The 20,372-nt window shown below is 40.1% G+C and overlaps 1 protein-coding gene across 1 annotated transcript in view; it reads left to right on the top strand.

The window, feature by feature from the left end:
* Positions 1-1,318: 1,318 nt before the first annotated feature.
* foxo3b (forkhead box O3b) overlaps positions 1,319-20,372 on the top strand; it is a 42,131-nt gene continuing 23,077 nt past the window's right edge. The window contains exons 1-2 of the mRNA XM_032585876.1: positions 1,319-1,588; positions 1,843-2,571. Of these exons, the coding sequence (XP_032441767.1) occupies positions 2,014-2,571 (558 nt within the window). The 5' untranslated portion in view covers positions 1,319-1,588; positions 1,843-2,013. The remainder of the gene's footprint in view (positions 1,589-1,842; positions 2,572-20,372) is intronic.

The following is a 20,372-nucleotide window of genomic DNA, read 5'->3' as shown; positions in this document are numbered from 1 at the left end:
ATTAAGAGTGCTCAGTACAATCCTGAGAGGGCTCATTGTATGGGAATACTTTTCTTCACCGACAACAATGACCCAGTCAGAGTCAATGGAAAGAAACATGGGGCTAAATATAAATAAACCCTAGAAGGAAAACCTGCTGGAGTCTGTAAAACGTGTGAGACTAGGGTAGAGGTTGAACTTCCAACAGAACAATGAAAATAAATATTCAGTCAGAACTTTAATGAAAGGGTGTGGATCAAAACTTATGCATGTCTTATGCCTCTATTGTCTTCTGCCAATTTTAAGGTTGTATTCAGTAGAGCGTTTCCACTACCAGTTGCTCTCTCACTGCAGGTGGGGTAAAACTCAAATGCCTAAAGTGGCCTCATATGACGACAAACCTGATGCACTAGTATGTCTCATATTTGCCGTAAGCAGTGACATTTTTCTGTCCTCCAATCAATGGACTGTTGTGTGACTCCAGTCACTCCACCTTAACCATAATAATGACCTAAGGACCTACAACTGAAGGAGGTCCAGGTATAAGTTGGTTGTACGGGCCACTTTCACAATGGAAACAGACAAAATAGCGTACCGAACTTCACCAACCCATGCTGCACCGCTCAGTGGAAATAAGGCTTTAGAGTTCCACAATCAAAGTACAGATTTTAATTCAATTAAGGTTCTGTGGGAAAACTTCAACATTTTTGTTCTCTGAAGTTGTCCATTAAATCTTACTAATAAAAAAGTCTCCCTAATCTCAAAAGCAAGCAGGTGTGTCAATTCTCCATTGTCTGCATATGAATATGAGAAGCAAAAAAACATGTTCAAGGTATACTGTAATGGAAAAGCCAGTTATATATCTATATATCTGCTGCCTGTGCATCCCTCTCTGATGCCACCCTGGGCAGCTGCCCTTATGGATTTTATATATGTATATATATATATATATATATATATATATATATATATATATATATATATATATATATATATATATATATATATATATATATATATATATATATATATATATATATATATATATATAATAAAAAAGATCTGAGAAGCATTTATTAGTAGAATAAGATAGTATCAGTGACATCATTTCAGAATTACACAGGACCAATCCATCACTGTAACTATCTTTAAAAATAGCTTTCTTTTTTTTTCTTCATGTTCCGCGGCTGTTATGACTCCGTTTCTGTCTGAACATATCTCCAACATGTCAAGACGTATTCCAGCGCTCCTCCTGCGCGCAGAGTACTGCTCAGCAGGGCTGTAATATCTCTTTAAAAGGCCGATCCCCCATGCGCAAGATCCAGGGGGCTGGTCCTTGATCGACTTGCATGCGTGTGTGTGAGCGTATGTAGGGGTGCGCGTGTGTGGGTGTGTGTAAGGCTGCGTGAAGAGCAAATCGAGATACAGTAGTAACCCAGAGTGAGGTGGCAGTCTTATTCCACATCGACCTGTCCATGCACACATCTTTATCTGAGTCCATATCTGTTCGGAGTGGACGAGAAGCGGTTCGGCATGGCTTCAGAACGTGGCTGTGGACAATCTGGGATCTGATCTGATCTGTTCTTTGTGTGGAGACTGGCTGCACAAGGTAATTCACGTAAGGTGTTTGAAGGGGTATTATTATCCAGAATATATTTCTGCACTTGATCGCCTGTAGGTCGATTCAGATATAGCCTATCGTCAGTCTTAGAAGACTTGCAGCAGTGAATCTGTCGGGGATCTGACATTTAAACCCTGTTGGTTATTTATAAGAGGGCATTTATTTGTAGATAGGACTCTTTAGAAGTTTATTGTTTTCAATATGACCACTAATCTTAGTCTGTTTCTTCATACCTTCAACAGGCGTTCATTTCCGAGTGTATTTCTGCTCTGCTGGGACTTCGCTGGGGTTGAATAGCAACAAAGGACGGGAGCGCGCATTCATGGGACGCGACTTTGACAGCTCTCCGTCTGTTCTCGTATAACTTTATCAGCAGTCAGCAAGGGGCCAGATTGTGTCTGGAGCCGGAGATAATGGCCGAGGCTCCGCTCCCCGACACGCTCCCGGACTTGGACGTGGTCATTGACCCGGACTTTGAGCCCCAGAAGCGGCCCCGGTCTTGCACCTGGCCGCTGCCGCGACCGGACTCCAGCGCGGTGAAACCGGAGAGCACCGAGACGGATATCATACCCGAGGAGGAGGATGACGAGGAGGACAGCGCAACCCCCACGGCAATCACTGTCAATGGCTCCGCTGCGGCGACGGAGGACCAGAGCAGTAACAGCCCCATCACCGACGGTGCGTTCCCCTCCCCCGGCCATGACAGCGGAGGCTCCCCGCTCTCCACGCACTCACCGACGGCCACCTCCGGCGCCCTGACTCCGAGCGGCTTGCCTGCAGCGCAGACCCCGAGGAAGGCATCATCCCGCCGCAACGCCTGGGGCAACCTCTCCTACGCCGACCTGATCACCAAAGCCATCGAGAGCTCACCAGAGAAGAGACTGACTCTGTCCCAGATCTATGACTGGATGGTGAGATCCATCCCCTACTTTAAGGACAAAGGCGACAGCAACAGCTCTGCAGGATGGAAGGTAAGAGCCATTCCTGTGCCCACCCGGTACCCCTCCTTCCTCCATCAAAACAAAAACAAAAAGCATGTGGTTCGTTGTGAACCCACTGATGTGCTGACGCACAAGCAGACAGTCATACGCATCCAATTATACCATCCCAGTTCAGGTTTTACTAGCGAGTATTTGAAAAGTATGTCACTCATTTGCAACTATCAATTACCTCAAATAATATTCTTATCAAATCCTCCATATTCTGATATTTGCCCTTTAGGTGCATCCAAATGAGTTACAATGACACAGAGAACATTAATTACTTAGTAATTCATTCGAAATGTTAAACGACTATATTATAAAGCCTCATTGAACCGAATTATGTGTCAGGCATTTGTTAACTCTGATGATTATAGTTTATAGAGAATTATATTTAAAAAGAAAATGTTTTCCCAGAAAAGCAGATTGCATAAGATGAGTAAAAATTGATGCCATGGCCATTAAATCTGCTATTGGCACTTTTAGCAGTGTGGACAGATGTCAAGACCTGATGGAAAATGAAATTAGCATCACCTTACAGGTTGAAGTGCCCTATCATTTTCTGATAAACAGATGCACATAATTTGCTTAATATTTCAGTTAAGATTGGTTATAGCAATGTCCCCTTAGCAGTTTTTCCTTCCACTCAACCTTCCATTTATATGTGTAGCTGCAGGACTCTGTGTCCCGCCAACTTCTTAAGCAATGACCTGTTGTGACTTAACCTCAATGTGGTAAGTGGCAGTGACTGTCTGATGGACATCTGGCAAGTCAGCAGTGTGACACATGATTGTATAGACCATAGCACGATCATAATATTACATTTCTTTACTCAGGTTCCTTTTCATTGGCCAAACATAATATTTATGTTTTCTGAGGAGAATTTTTGGTTTTCATAAGCTGAAATAACCAAATAAACGCTAGAAATATTTACTAAGTGTGAAGTAATAGTTAAATGTTCTGTGGATTTTAGTATTTATAGTGAATTACTAAAATAAAATCCTTTTTTTTGTTCATATTATATTTTTTTAGACAAACCCATACCAACTGTACAAACATATCTTCATTATATATGTGGCTTGTGTGACATTTCTAAAAACTGCCAAATAATATTATGGTTTGCACTGACTCTGGTTATACTTCATTATCAAATAAAAAAATTACAAATCAAGAAGGAAAATTGAGCCAGAACTACATAAAGGTTTAAGTTAGCATCATTAATGACCCCTAAATGAAAAATACTTATTTCACAATGCAGATAACTTGCCCCAAAATTCAAGAGACATTTAATAGATTTTGCAAAATGGCTCTTTTAATCCTTCAGATGCCTGCTGTCATTTTATAACAGGGTTGTACAACATCTGATTTTGCTTTAAGTGCTACAACTGGAGCGAACAAATGTCATAACCGGTTTGTCTGGAAACACGGTGGCCTATTTTGAGTGTTGCAATCTGGTTTTAAGATGCTCGCAGAATGATACAGTTACATAAGTTTGCTCCCGAACAGCAGCTAATCTATTAATGGTCCAGGAAAGCCGACTGTAAACAAAATGATTTAGCGGGAAAAGCTGCGTGGAAAAAATGTGAACTCTGAAAGCCCCTTTTCTTTATGTGTGGTTCAGCATGGGGATTATTTAACTATTTTTGTTGGAGACACCTTCTGGCTCTGTTGTTTGTGTTATAAAAATTAACTTTCCACCACGTATCTGTAAGGACACCAGCTTTGGTCTGTTTCCCGTTTGTTATGTAAACCTTGGCAGCGACCTATCAGAGTCTTAGACTAGGTAGGTGACAGCCAAGCTTGCTGATACTAGCATGAGGGAATTACATAACCACAGGTTGGCCCTGGAGGTTAGGTTAAAGGACTTGATCTGGTCAACACTAACATTTGGACCTGCAAATAAAATTGCGGCACAGGCACAAAAGACCGGAGAGCTGAGATTGACACACATCAGAAGTCAAAAGTGTCGCCCCATGGTGTTATGGGGGCTCTTCAGCCATATTTTTCAGGGCTTCTCAGGTTTTGGTTATGTGATATGCTCCAGTAAGAAGCAAAGAAGGTTATGGGTGTAGCCCCCACCTCCATGTCAAGGCCGGGTTCACTGTCAACATGCAGGCTTGTTACTCCAGGAATTTGGGGCATGAAGGCCAAGCTGTCAGTGGTATAGTGTTACTCGTGGCCTGTCTGTAAATCATAGCTGGAGATCGCAGCTTGAGAACGTTTCTTGGATTCTTTTCAGGACAGGCTCTCTCCAACCTAGAGCAAAAATGAAATACATAAAGTAAAGACAGACTTTAAAGCTTTAATTTCATTTTTGGTGACTCTGAAGTCTCACCTCTGCGGAGACCCAGGGTTTGAACGCCTACAGTTTCACATAGTCAGGGCACCTTTGTTGAAGAGATTTGCTGAACAAATCCTGGTAATCCCCCTGGGTTCTCTGCTGCAGGATCACAGCCACGTCATCCTCCTTCATATCAGTCAGTTAACCATCAGCCCAGACAGAAGTAGGTTAAGACTGCCAGCCATAAGACTTTTATCACCTAACATGGATATGTTTCAAATAGATTTGGTCACTCCCTTGTTGTCACACAACAGGGAACAAAATGTGCAGAGCAAGATGAGCACCACATTTGTTTTAATGTCATAATGAGCTTTTCCAATGACAAGGTTTGCTGTTTTTATTCTTGCTGTTCTTGTTTGGGTGATTTGCCTTTCAACAGGTGAGAAGTCTGATGGTAGGTGGTTCATGTGTCTTATCCTCATGCAAAACGGTTAAAATTGATTGGACTATATGTCTGATCTGAAAACAGGATTCCAAAACGATAGGGAAAAATCGGGAATTTCACTTAAATTCAAAGAAGAGGAAAAATAAACTTAGATATAGAAAATATTTGTATTTACAGACTTTGTGATTTTATTCCTTGTGATTTAAAAGATCCATCCATCCATCCATCCATCCAACGTGGAACTACCCTTTTGTATTGACTCTCAAAAAATAGGCAAATTATTGGAATAATGTCAAAAAGTCAGTAAAGAAACTCTCTGTAGAGTCATGAGTTTTGATCTGCTAAACTGTTTTATTGGAGAAGCTGAAGAATCCTTTACAGACCGCACAATAAACTAACACATAAAACACTGAGTGCTTTCATAAAAAGAGATTAGGTGCACCTGTCTGGATGCGTGTGCAGTGGTTGGTGAATTCGTTCATGTGGGAGCGTGGGATTCCTCCTGACTGCAACAGACCTCGTGCTTTAGTGTTACTTAATCCTGCTCTAACAGGCTCTCTGTGGCCAACCACTGCAGGCCAAGACCTGGTCATGTCATACTTAAGGTAAACAGTTTTCAACACAAGTGGTACAAACTGTACAGTTTTGTGTGTGTTTGTTTGCATGTGCGTGTGTTTAACCCTGGAATACAATCAATATGTTCATGCTCAGGCATGCGCGTTCTGTTTATAGCTCTTCTGTCTGGTCATGTTCGGTCTTATCACCAAGTTCATGATTGTTAAAGTCTGGCGGGGTCTGAAAATAGTTGAGCTCATAAGAGTTTTTTCCATTAGATTGCAGATATCGCTAAGAACCTTTAGACTGAAAAAGGTAGATTTTTTTTTTTGCTGCAACTGTAAAAAAAACAAAAAAAACAACGTACCCTTCACACTTTTGCCGCCTTCTGCCTGTTTCTGAAGGAGTATGACAACAAGACTCAGTAGGATCAGAATATCATCAGATACCATGTTGAAATTTTCTTTTTGTTTTTGTTATACAGAAATAATAGCAAAAGGGAAAATTTTGTAAATTTTATTTAACTGAAAGGATCCATTTGTAATCCACAGTGCCATGCATGGTTGGTAGAGAATGGGACTTAAATTGAAGCGCTATGATCAACGTGAGTTGACCGTCTAGTGAGAAAATTCCTTTAGTACTAAAAAAAAAAAAAAAGATTAGCTAGGGTACAGAGAAAAGGGAAAGTGGGGGTTGTCTATGTGCATTTGCAGGTGTGCGTGCCGAATGCAATCAGAAACCCTTTCAGATCTGGCCCAGAGCCAAGTTGGAGGAGCTCAACCAAAAAGGCAATAAAAACGTGGAGAGAAAGGAGCCGAAGAGGGGAGGTGGTGCATGAAGACTGTAAAAGGAGGAGACTGAAGGAGGGGGATGAGAAGTGAAGGGCAGGGTGGAGGGATTTGGGGTAAATTAACAAGCTCTGCTTCAAATTGGTGTCTTACAACCTCCCTCTGGCTGTGATTCCCAGCGGTGGAGTTTTTCAGGGGCGATGATTTGTACGAGCCCACCTGCTCCAGGCGGGTTCTGTTCTAGTTCTATTTTAAGTCAAAGGTTTGTTTTTCTGGTTGTGTAGGAGAGAAACTTTGCTCTAGTGAGATTCACAGGTGGATATTACTTCTGTACTCCAAAATGACATCGGAACATTACTTTCTAAGCGTTTACTGGGTACATTGCAGCACTTAAGTTTCTGGAGCTTTTCATTGTAATAAAAGGTGTTGCTTCAACTTAGTTTGTAGTTTAGAACTACGTGTTAGGTAATAGTTGGCATTGTAAATTTCAGCAGCTGTTCCAAGAGCAACAGTTCTCTTGAGCTATGACTTTTAGATAAAAGTCCTCTAAAATATGTCCAATATGAATGATAGTGATACATAAGCACAGCAGAGTTGCATTGATTTTATTTTCCCCTCTTGAATTGAAATGTGTTTTTGTTCTTCTAAGAAAAAAAATGATTGTCAAAGCTTGACAAGGAAAGAAGAAAGAAAAACATGAATATTCTGTATTTTCTTTTCCTCTTTTTGGCATCTCTGCCACCCACATCACCCTCTGCACGATCTGTCCTCCTCACAGACGCTCCTTAATTATTCAGCGCTTTCGGGATGAATTCAGATCACTGTATTAATGTTTAAGAGCTCATTTCTTGGCCGAAGGCGTACCCTCACTCAACCTCGCCGAGTCTATCTCTCCTTCATTTTCACCACGGCCCTGTTTTTCCCTGTTTCTCTCACGCCATCTCTCATTATTTTCCTGCCAGCTCCCTCATTCGTCTGGATGTAAAACACTGTTGTGGGCTAAAAACAGGCTGTTTGCCTTTGCACAACTCTTAAACTCTCTTTTTCTGGGCTCTATTGAAAGAAGATAAATCTCAGGCTTTTTTGACTCATTGTAAAGATTGAAGGATTATCTCTCAAATGCTTCTCTTTGCACTATTTTTTGGAGGCTTCCATAATGTTTTGAAATAAATGAAATCGTCTCCAGAAATTGACTTTGCTTCAGTAGTGTGCAGACAGGATTTACTGTATAATGCGTTTCCTGTGGAGGTCTGTATGCACATGTCTCATCCGTGATAACATCAAAACAGAAACATTTGTGTCAAATTTACTGATTGCATCTTGTACACACAATGGGGGTTGCTTTTTATTTAGAAGTTGCTTTGCATGCATTAGATGGAAAAGTGGCAGAGTAAAATTACACAAATATGGGTAAGTCGGGACCTTTATCAAAAAACTTGTGCAAGTTTTATGCATGGGTTTTTAAATCATATCAATAAGATAAGATAGCATAATTTTGCAAGGTGATCTCTGACTTACTGCTGCAGTTTGATGAATAATCCTGTTTCTGTGGGTTTTCCACAACTTGTTGAATCACCATTGATAGCTGACGGTGCTATCAAAGCACCGTCAGCATGTTTGTGCATCATCCGATTACACCCATCTCTTCCAACTGTTGCTGCACGGACGCGTTGTTCCACTCAGATAACTGAGGCAAAGTACACAACTGAAGCTGCAAAACTTTTATCAGGAGGTGAAACCAAATAAGTTTCAATAAAACTAGGCTGAAGGATACGAGCGTACGGTATATATTTAACATGTTGCGAAAATGAGAGCGGTGGTTTGCCTGTGGCTTAGTGACCGGGATTAGATGTCCTGCTGTTTCCTTGAAAGCATGACTTGCATTCCTTTCTGCTCTGATCTTGCTGTGGAGGTGACCCTAAACTTTGACCTTCCTAGAAAAAAAGATAGATAAATGTTCTTTTTCTTTAGCAAAGCCAATAATTTAGGATGAGAAGTAGCTCTAGCTAAATGGAGACCCACGCTGCAGACATATTGCTTTAGACCTTACGTCTGTGTGACTGTTGTCGTAAATTAAAATGAAACCAGTAATTACACGTCTCCTGCAAAGCAAAGTTTGCTCAGTTAAGATAGAATGACTTGGAGTAAGTTTTAACCCTTTGGGTTTCTTTCAATTTTTGTTTTGCCATTAAAAACCACTCTCATAAAGTCATCAAGATCACTTTTTCCTCAACATGGAATTTTCATTTAGTGAATAAAGTCTCTTTTTATGTTATTATTTAAGGGCTAGTTACTTTTATTGACAATAACAGACAGGAAATGGACAGAGAGAGAAAAGGGGGGGAGATGCAGCAAAGGTCTCAAGTTTGGGAATCAAACCCAGGACTCATGTTGAGGAATATATGGGCAACATGCTCTGCTACTAGACCACACAAAAAACAATATTCTATGTTTGAGACCCTTTAAAGATTACCTTACAAATAAAACCTTTTGGTGTATTTTTCCAGGTTCTCTTTAAGAATGTAATTTGTACCTGCAGACCTCACAGTTGCTGAATATCTTTGAATTTTAATCACGTATTATAGTCTTTGTTTTTTATTAGAAAAAAGCAACACAAGTTGAAATATTTTTAAAAGGTTTTTTATTCTCAGAAATATCCTGAAAAATAAATTCATAAAGGCATTATGGGTGTAGATGGTTTAAAACCTGCAGAAGGGAAACAGATTACTCAGTTTAGTTTAAAATGTTAAAAAGCTCATGAAAGAAGAAGAAATTAGTTTAGAACCTGGCTAAATTGTATGGCGTTTCAACGGTCAGGTTTTTAACTTACATAACATAAAAGGAAAACCCTGAAATTCAACCGGACAGCAACAGAAAGACTGGTTAATGACTTAAAAGATATGTAGATGAGTCCATATGTATATGTGGGTACCTGTGAAGTCAAGATAAAGCGGTGTTTTTAAAAAGTTTTTTTGTCTGATAAGTTGTCGGCCAGGTTGGGGGATAGGCAGCGGTTTGGTCGACAGCTGATAACAGAGTGACCCTGTGAACCCGTCTTGCTTTGCGTACTCACACACACAGTCCAGCCTGCACATACCTCCCATTCTGGCCCTGCTTCTCAGTTTCCCTGATAACCACATTGCTGAAGTGGGGCCCTGTCACCTCTGCCTTCTCTTCTGTAGTCATCACCTCCAAAACTAGAGCCAATGCTTAGCTGTGTTTTCATAGGTTACAGTAAGTTTAGTAGGTCACTTTTAGTTATTTGCCGTTCTGAACTTTGAACTGGCTTTAAGCTTTAATTTGTCCACTCCTTCAATCAGCTCTCATGAGTCTGCAAAGGACATTCACTGCAACTGTCCCATTAAACATTTATTTGACTATGATTAAAGATTTCTGTCTGAAGAGAAATTTGTAGTTAAAATAATGTATTGCTCAGATGAAAAAGGAAATCACTCTCATAACCTCTTTTGATGATGCTCTCACATTTATATCTAACATTAGTTGCTTTCTGTGCTGTGCTCGTCCCCCTCCCCCACTTTCAGCCTCCACCTCCCTCTCAGTGCACTCATGCCCTCTCCTTCTCATTCAGAGTAGGTCCAGATTCATGACTCCAGATTAAAACCAGATTACATTAGATTAATCGTTTTGGACGCAGCAGTTGCAGCTAAACTGAGCTAAATCCATCTTTGCGTGTGCACATGTGTGTTTAAAAAGGTAAAAGGAATCATGTTACCAATATGTGACTTCACACTATGAGAGGTGATGGGTTGTACATATAATCATAATGGTGACGTTATTGGCATATATTTTCATAACCACACAGAAATAGAGCAGGTGCTTCCCGATCTGAGGCTTATTTCAATAAACAAATCTCTTATAGGTTACAACTTTTTGTGGTGTGTTGTGTGTGTGTGAAAAGTGTTATTATAAAGTGCCTTTTACAAAAGTTACAGTAAAAAAAGAAAGAAAGAAAAGAAAAAAGTCCCACTAATTGCTGGAATATCTAGTCTGCAGTCTGCTGTTTGATAGCAATGCTTCTAGCAGCTGATTTAAAACAGCTACTTCAATAACCTGATAAGGATGACACGTGGTGCTCCTTTAGTTTCCATACCATGAAACTATGCTTTCAACCATAAATATTTCCAAACAGCAGAATTCTTGCAAGAGGAAGCAATGTGCATTTCTAATATGCATTTCTAATATGCATTCCTCTTCCTGGAATGAAGCATTTCTCTTGCTTCCTGGAAGAACCAAGAGAAATGCATATTAGCCCCATATTAGCTTTCACAACTGACCAGTAGTTCCCCAAAACAAGTAGAGGTTTTGGGAATGCTACCTGTTCCCAAAGAAAGGTAGAGTGCACTTGAGTCTTTGAATTTGACCATGACAACAACTTCAAAAGACTTGAAGAAAGTGTGACTCTTTGAAAGAAAACACATTTAAAGAAACATTGGCACAGAATAGTATATAGTTTCAAAAGAGCAAAGAAAACAAGCAGTGTGATCATCTTTAGCGTTATTACTTTGACAAATCAAACTAAGTTATTTTGTGTTGCTCATTTATTTCCACCTCATTATATTACTTTCCTTGTTACTTGCCTTTGTATTTTTTGTAAGTATTAGTTAAAATGAATATCCATACATTTTCACCCACTTTGGATGTTTCGTAAACTCGAATCTGAGAGTGGAAACTCTCCAACCACAGAAACGGCACTCCCAGATTTGCTAGGCAAAGACAGAGAGCCATCGAAAAGTCATCCCGCCTGCCACCTGTTCAGCTCTCGGCGTTTCTGAGTGGACACACAGGATTCTCTTGTCTCTGTGAAATCCTATAGGTCAGAGTCACACATGCAAAGCGTGTTGGTGTCTGGTCTGAATTTGCACAGCTTCAGATTCAGATGTGTTGCCGTCCTCACACACACTTTTGGGCTCCAGCGTCCCATGTCGTCCATGCATCATTAAAATATGAGAATTCTTTTTTGGGTTTTTTTTTCTGGGCTTCAGATAATAGTTCCCATTATGTTTTCCAACAGTGATTAGTCTCAGCATGGCTATATGCGCTTGAGCTTAAGATAAAAGTAAAGCCTTGAAGTCCAACTACCATCAACCTACCAGGACTAATCCCTCTCTTCATGAAGTCCCGGCGTAAGCCCATGACCACAGAGGTTTTTGTTTGTGTGTGTTTGTTTGTGAAGAGGCAAGTCACTGTGGGATGAAGGCAAACCATTGTTCGGCTGCTGGAGGGGGAAAAAAAAGAGGTTGTGTGCTCATGTGGTGATTGCATCTGAATCTGTTAAAACATTTTTTTACACCTACACCGAAAGGAAAAAGTTCATGTTGTTTGTTTTGTGTAATTTGTAGTTTTATGAGCATGAAATGTCTTTTTTTTTGTCAACGCCTCGTTGCGTGTGAGGTTGACTGAGAGGGTAGAGGGAAACACATGCAATGGATAGAATTTCAATTAGAGTCCCCCCCTCCCCACACACCTTCCAAGTCACTCTCTAAAAGCTGCAATCCATCTGTTTTGAGGCACTGCAAGTTAAAAATGTGGTTGGTTTAGTCATGGTTATTTTCATATGGTTTCCTGCAGTTTCCATGTTTCACGTCTGATTTCTCTGAATTTATTGGGTAGATTATTTGTTTCACCGTCCCGTGCTCAGTCCCCAGTCAAACATGGATGTTTTATGTTTCCAGAAAACCTCAAACACTAACAATTGCAGTGTTTTTGTGCAGTCTCTCAAAATTCATAGCCTTCTGTTCTCTATCAGAGCAAACAACTTCACATGTGGAGGTTGGAGGGCGGTTGGTGGGATAAATCTGCACGCAGTTGTACAGTGCCTTGCAAAACTCTACTAAACACTACAACCACAAACCTAAATGTATTTTATTTGGGATTTGATGCAGTAGATCAACATAAAGTAAAACAAATTGAAAACCATGTGTTATGGGTTTTTTCCACTTCACAATTATGCGCTGCTTTGTGTTGGTTTATCGCATAATCTCCCAACAAGGTGCATTATAGTTTATGATTTAATCATGGTTTAAACAAAGAGCATTACATTTTAAGAAGTATGCGGACTGCACTAATTTCTACTTTTAGATTTTGGCTGGCGCTTTAACCACTTAGTTGCATCCCTTTCTTCTGTTATAGTTTATTTGCATATTTGTTGAGAATTAGTTCCAGCCTCCGTTTATCTTGAGCACTTCCAGTAACTCTACCAGCTGCATTTTAATGAACAGCAACTGACATTCACATCGCAGATTTAGCTTCAAAAGGTAAACACTGTTGCACCAGTGTGACCATGCTCTGTTTTTTTAATGACACACAAGGAGATCAAAAAAAAACTTTTAACATTTTGATGGGAAATTTGGTACAAGGGCTAAATTACATTAAATACCTGGGACTGACTTTGCCAAACTTGGAAGCAAAGCCTCAGAAGCCTTGGAGTTGGTATTCGTATCATGTGTGTGCAGCCAAAAGCCAAATCAAAATGATGTATGGCAAAGGTTACTGCATAATTCCTTTGCTTTTTTTTCTGAAATGACAAGTCACTATCACTGTGACTCTGAGAAGCCTTCTTTCATCCTGTGTTATCATGTATGAGGCCTAGGTAAACTTTTGTGTTTGTACACCTGGATTTTATTAGGGAGAGCGGACAAGGTACCGGTTTGATAAGGCATAACGGACACACACAACTTGCCTGTTAAGAGATATGGGTCGATCTAATAAAAAGGCACCTACGTGCTGATGGTGCACAAACCCGACATGGCTGTTGGCCAAGTCATCTTTGACTGGCTTCATTTGTTTGGGAAATGGGTGAGGAGCTTAAGGGCTGACTGAATAATCTTGTAAAGGAATAAAAACTCTTTGAAGGCTCACCTTCAGCCTTAAAAGTGAAATTTGCAGAGTCAGTGAAATGGGATGCGGCAGTTGTGGGAAGGGATATATCTACATTTAGCTGACAGTGGGAAAGATCAGCTCATTTGAAGCCCATTGCTTCAAATGGGCCGAGAAGCAAAGGTTTATGTGGGATCTTTGTGACTGACCTAATTGCAGTGAATCTCTTCCATCTTAAAGGTTCTGCTCAGCTGAAATAGTGTTGCATTTGATGCAGAACACCTAAGACATTGATGGTACAATGAAGATATAAGATGCAATTACATGTGGAAACAAGGCCAGGCAGCACACTGAGCTTTTCCAAGGCCATTGTCCTTGAGTTGTTTGAAAGCTTGAGTTGGGTCGTAAACCTGATCATAAATGAGATAATGTAATGTACACCCTGTACTTTCAATGTAGATGTCAGTGATGGTTCATTTGGCAGAAATTTACCTCATGAACATAAACTTACACACATACAGATTCTAAATGTGGTTGAACTAAATAATATTCACAACTCCTGCTTGTGTTTGTGTTTACGCCCATACCTCCGGATTCCTACATTTTTTCAGCTGACTGTTCCAGATAAGAAACGTCTGTAGGAACCTTATTGTGTTTAAGAACATCAAGAGTTGGGATGGACTGGTAGGAGACTAAAACATGATAACTATCTTTGTTTTGGCCAAAACATTGAAAAATGTCATCAGTTTTAAAACTAACATTTTTAAATCCTCATATACCTTATGCCTACTCAGAATGTTATACTCTTGTGATGCTCCTTTTTTTTCTCTCACCATTTGATTTTGGTATCTAGGCAGGAGTAATATTCAGGCCTACAAGTTTCATTGCTTATGGGGGTATGAAATTACTCCAAAGCCCCAAGCAACAACAGACATTGCTCTCTACTCAAACTCATTGCTTTCTCTCTGTTTAACACAGATCTGCCATTCCCGCAGCACAATAATAGAGGTATTTTTTTAGGCAACAGTTGCTGTCCTTATCTTTTGCTGATGTATTGCTGAGGCCTTGAGTTGGCTGCTTAGCAAGAAAAGAAAGAAACATTAATGAAAAACAGCATTTATAATTCATTGTACACATGCAAATACACACACAACCCCGTTGCAGACGGCACGCATTCTGTTAGAAAGTCACCGCTGGACTTTTCTCATTTCCATGTTCTGCCCCAAGCTGGTGAATGTGTAGGAGGCCTCATAAAGTGGGCTTTGTGCTCCATCTGAGTACACAACCACGTGAGTGCGCACTACTGTACGACGAGCAAACCGGCTGGGGGAATGCAGAGGAAAGCCCTTGCCTCAGCTGGGCTTTCACACACACACTTTTTCTTTTTGTCGGAGGCTTCCAGCCACCAGGATGAGTTACACCAAAGAGAGCAAGAGTCATGAAGAAGAAACTGGGCCCCTCGCCTTCTGCGTTACTCCTCCTCCATCTCCCTCTTCTTGTTCCTTCATTCTTCTGGGGGATGGGTATGTACAGTGTTGGCGCTCGTGATCTGGCTCAGGTCGAGGGAGTTAAACTGTATGCGCAGACCCACCCTATGAGACTTACTATCTGAGGGATGGTACACAGTTTGACAATGACATAGATCTCTGATTTGGTTTTATTTGAAGGTTGTAGTGTTTTTCACTTTTTCCAATTTGTTGCTAAAGAAACAAGATACAACTAAAGCAACTTTTGTTGGTCTCCTTCAACGCTTATAGTAAATAGTTTTGTCAATATACACCAAGGCGGCTGTCATGAACCTCAGGAGTACACTTTGCTCTTCTTCCTGAGTGTGGAGGACCAGTCTGACTTGAAATCACAGCTAGAGAATAACGACAGAATAGAAATGACCAGATCAATGTCAATCCCACATTCTCTTCTTATTTGTCATCTTCATCTGTCTAAAACAAATAACATATTTTGTAGGAAGATGACAAGGAAGAGCAAATAAACTTAAGAATGCTTCAACCTTCCCACATTAAAGAGATATCTCAGGATTTAAATAGTTATAGGCATGCAATATGTTACCAGCACTATTTAACTTTTATTTTGTCATTTACTAGAACTCCAGCTTTGTGGGTCCCATCTTACAGCTAGTCCAAGAGGGGCTGAAACAAAGGCAGACTTTTACCTCCTTAAAACAAGTTCATTTTAAGGAGCATCACGACAGTTTAAGTGACTTAAAAAAAACAACTTCTTCTTCATCTTTAACATTGTGTAGTTATTTGCAAAAAGGGTAAATATTGTTTATACAGGAAATGGAGGTTGGAGGTGTTGCATCTCAAATAATCTTCCTTCTTGAAACACTTACTGAAAAAATATTCAGAGTAGTAGAAAAGACACTGCAAAATATAATATTTAACTTTTTCCACTTTACATCAGACAGTAACTCTGACTGCTTTACATATTCCCTTCTCAGAATGTGTTTCACACAGAAAGATCATTGATGGCGCTCCACCTCCTGCTTTCATTTCCTATGTAAATATTCACTGGAGTGTGTGTAAATCACCACCAAAGGCAACAACGATTTCAAAGTTCAGAAAATAAAGTTTGCCCATGACACTTTGATGCTTTTAATATTGGAGTTGTTTAAAGACTATTTAAGTCAATTTGCTTTCTTCTTCCATGTCTTTTTATTGGGGTTTTACATTAGCAGAAGTCTATTTTGGCCTCAGCCTCTCTTGGATGAGTGGTTAACATTGACTTCTACGAACAACTAATCTGGATTTACACTTGGGACTCTTTTTTGCGCTTGACTATCAAAAATGATTGGTTTTACTTAAGTTACAAGTTACAATCTTTCAAGTCTAAAATGTTCTCTGAAAATTCAACACCTTTGTGAAAATATTCTAATTATAATTCAGTAACTTTTCCTCTAAAACGTCATAAGAAAACATTAACGGGGAAGGAGGGACATAAATTAAATCTGACAGAAGGTATGAAACTAATAATATAATACTCTCATTATATCACCAGTGCACATCAGACCTTTCTCCCCATATGCAGCAATCAGACAGTACAATTGCTCAAACTTCTACTTTCATAGTATAGTACAAGTGTACTGTGGAGATTTTGTTTTATTTTAAATTTTTTGGGAAAATACGTTGGTCAGAAATCCATTTTTATCTGGGCGCTTGAGTAAAATGTGGATAATTATTTGCTAACTGGCTTCACTGTCCAGTTTAAAAAGGAACAATGGCAAGAAACTATTTCCAAAGCGTTTTCTTCCTTTCTGGGAGCTTCGTCTCTGGAATATGGGTTAGTGTGCCGCATAGTGCCTTGCTGCGTCTTCCTACTTCCCCTTTCTTTTTCTTTTTTTTTTACTTAGCTTTTCTGAGCTTTTTTTATTTTCTTGCTCATGGCACAGTTTTCCTTTTTTTTCTGCTGCTGCAGCAAAACAGTGTCACACAGACTACAATAATATGTAGAAGAAGAATAGAAATAGTAAGGGATTATCTAGTGTATGTTGCAGAACCTTAAATGCTTACATAAGCCCTTTTTCATGCCTGGTGTCAGTTGGCTGCAGGTTGAACTTTCCATTTCGCTTGTTGCCAGGGATGCCCTCATCCTCCCTGTGGTGGTATCAAGCATTTAAAGTGTGTGTGCGTACCTTAGTTATTGCTGTACTTCTGCAGACCACGTTTAGATATGTTCAGTGTGTCGACTGACTTTTATAGCATTAGATATCAACAGTAAATCTAGCACAGAGTATTCACAGATGTGCCTTTTCCCCAACATTTAGGGGAATTACAGCTCAGAGAACAGATCTAATACAGCTGAATTAATGTCATTAAGAGGGTTTGCCAATAATCTAATTGTAAAGTGAATAATCGCTGGAAAACTGGAAGTGCAGGTTCATAGATGAATGGTGTCTAACCCTTCGATTTTGCGAAATTGATTTAGAAGGTCATTTTAGGGATTTGGTCTCAGGGGTGGATTGTTGCAAAGACAAATTTGGATCTTTAATCCCATCTTTAGCATTAAGCAGTATTAGCATTTATCTTTCCAAGTTGCAACACCACAAGATAGAGGGCCGGTCGGTTTTATTCGCTCAGCCTCATCGTCTCTTCCTCCGTCTCTTTCTTTTGCTCATTTTCAGTCTCTCATCTGTGAAGCTCATCCTTCCTCTTTCTGTCTCCTTGCTTGCTCTCTCTGCTGCTGTATGATCACTGAAAACTGTATGGAGACAGTGCGAGACCTCATAGAAGAGCGGCTGACGCCATTGGCTGGCTCGCACTCCACCCTCACTCACGATTGGCCGTAGGCCTCGACATAGGACTCAATCAGCTGGGTGGAAGTGTATGTAGGTCAGTGTGTAGCGATGTGAGCTGTCTTTCTCGCTCCGTTCCCCTCCTCCACTGACTTGGTTTTGGCGAACCGGCTGTTGTGTTAATTGGCTACGTTCCAAATTTCAAATCCAGACTTGAGGGCAGAAACGAGAGGGAGAGGGAGCTCAAAAACGAGAAGAGGGGAAGTTGAAGAAGCGACGAAAAGGAAGAGGGCATAGAAGGGGGAAGGGGACTGGTAAAAGATTTGTGCGCCCTGTTGCACTCAACATTGCAATACTACAGTCCCTTTGTAAAACATAAACACTTGTGAAGCAGGTAGAGGCAAACTATCTGATAAATATGGAAGAACACATTAAAATTATTTGGTTTAAATAATGCAAGAGTTGTAATAAAAGGGAACAATAAGCATCTGGGAGCATAACTGATAAAAAGCATAGTGTCTTGCAGATATATTCATACCTTATGTATCATATTACAATCATAAACTGAAAGTGTTTTATTTGATTTTATATAACAAACAAACACAAAGTATTGTATGATTGTGACATCAAAGGAAAAGCATACATTTGTTTTAAACATTAAACTCTTACAAAGATTCAGCCTCCGAGTCAATACTTTACAGAACTATGTTCCCCTGCAATTACAGCAAAGCGTCTTTAGGCGTATGCTGCTAGGTTTGCATTATATATAGAATGAAACTTTTTGCATTTTCGTCAGTCCAAGATACAGTAGCTTAAACTCAGTCAGATGGGTCTGATTTGTACAACCCCCACAGCAGCTCTGGTTTTTAGAGGTCATACTTTTTCTGCAATGTGAAATTCCACCCAGGTTTTGCCCCGTATTTAGCTCCAACTATCTTCAAAAAATCTTTAAACATAATTTCTGACGGCATTCTTCTTACCACTTTCCCATGGCTTCCATAAAACTACAATACTGGTGTGCATTGTTAATAGTTGGCTAATAAAACCTAAATAAAATGCATTGAATGTTGTGGTTTAATATGACAAAGTATCTGGTATACCTTACAGACTACAACAGATTTTCTTCTGTTTTATTATGTTGGTGTATCAAAATACCCATCTTTTGTTAAGCCTCACTATCTGGCAGACCGCTTTGGATCCGAGATGTTTAGTGATCTCATCTGTCATGTTGTGACTGCATGGGCACAGCGAAGCCATTCATATGCATGGCAGTCCTACCACAGCTGCCTCACATGTCCTATTCGAGCTTTTAAAGTGAGTGCATTGCCCAAGGAGAAGACAGCCCGGCATTTCTGTGCGCGGCTCGACCGGTGAATAATTCACGCTAACCCAGATTCTTCCACAGTGTTTACTCTACCCCCAAGTACTCCCACAGACGCCCAGCAATACACACACTTGTGCACCCACCATAAGTGGTGCTCCCTAGGCGTTGCCCACAGCAGACTAACCCAGACAAGCAGACTGTGAAAAGCAGACAAAATAAAGACTACACTTCACTTTACTACTCCCTCTGCACCCAAGTCTGTCTGCATACTTCACAATAAAAGTGCCTTGCAGCAGTGTGTGTTCTCTGCAACCCTCCCTCCTTTTGACTGCCTGTCTCTATCTAACCCATCTCACCCCTCTTCTAAATTAAATTTTTTTTTTTAGGAACCCACTGTAGAGTACGCTAGAACCCGCTGCAGTTTGAATGCAGCTCAATCCACATCTTGTAAATCTTGTCTGGACATTTGTGTCTTCTTCTCACTCTGCCCTGGCTTTGAACTTATTATACTGGATGCAAGCTACTCAAACTCATCCTCACACACACACCCACATTCGCACACACACACAGAGATAGGGAATGACTGACTTTAGCCTGACTTTACCTCTCTTACTCATCGAGACGCTGACCCACTTAGAGCACAGTGGCACACCAGACGGGATTTTCAGTCTTCGGCATTCTGGGAAAAAATAAGCTACAAACAACTGATTCTGCGTATGCATAAACATATGGACTTGCTCACTCAGGAAGTATTAATGCAGATGTTGGAACACAGTTTGCTTTGATGGCATCAAATAATCAGTAAGTTTGTTTGACAAAAAATGTCCTATTTACCAAATTTTCAGGCATTTTCCTGACACCATTTATAATACCACAAAATTACATGTAATTCCTTTTGACTAAGTGCATTCCTGTACAAAGATCCATCCATCCTGTCCTGTGCTTATCTAAGATAGGGTCGAGAATGAGGAAGGAAACCCAGATATTATTCTCTCAAGTAACAATCCAACCCTCATATGCAAACTCAAGGCCAAAAGAGAAATGCTCCACTGCCTACTGAAAATCAAGGCTGGGAGACATCAATAAAAGCACATGAAAGACAAATATGAGACACTGGGTTTCTCAAATCAAATATCAATCTCTCCACAAAGACAGAAAAGATTAATTACACCCTCATTATTGTACATTCGGTAGGCTTATAAAACCCTGGCAATCCTAGCTTATGTTAGCTTTCTTTGGCTAATGTCAGTTATAGGAAACAGAGAAAACTTTCATGACACCCAGTAACCTGGTATTGGTCTAGTAATACATTA

This window comes from Xiphophorus hellerii, chromosome 15 (assembly GCF_003331165.1).
Source record: "Xiphophorus hellerii strain 12219 chromosome 15, Xiphophorus_hellerii-4.1, whole genome shotgun sequence".
Taxonomy (NCBI): Eukaryota; Metazoa; Chordata; class Actinopteri; order Cyprinodontiformes; family Poeciliidae; genus Xiphophorus; species Xiphophorus hellerii.
Note: the sequence above shows the minus strand (reverse complement) of the source record. Positions and strands in the feature narration are given on the sequence as shown.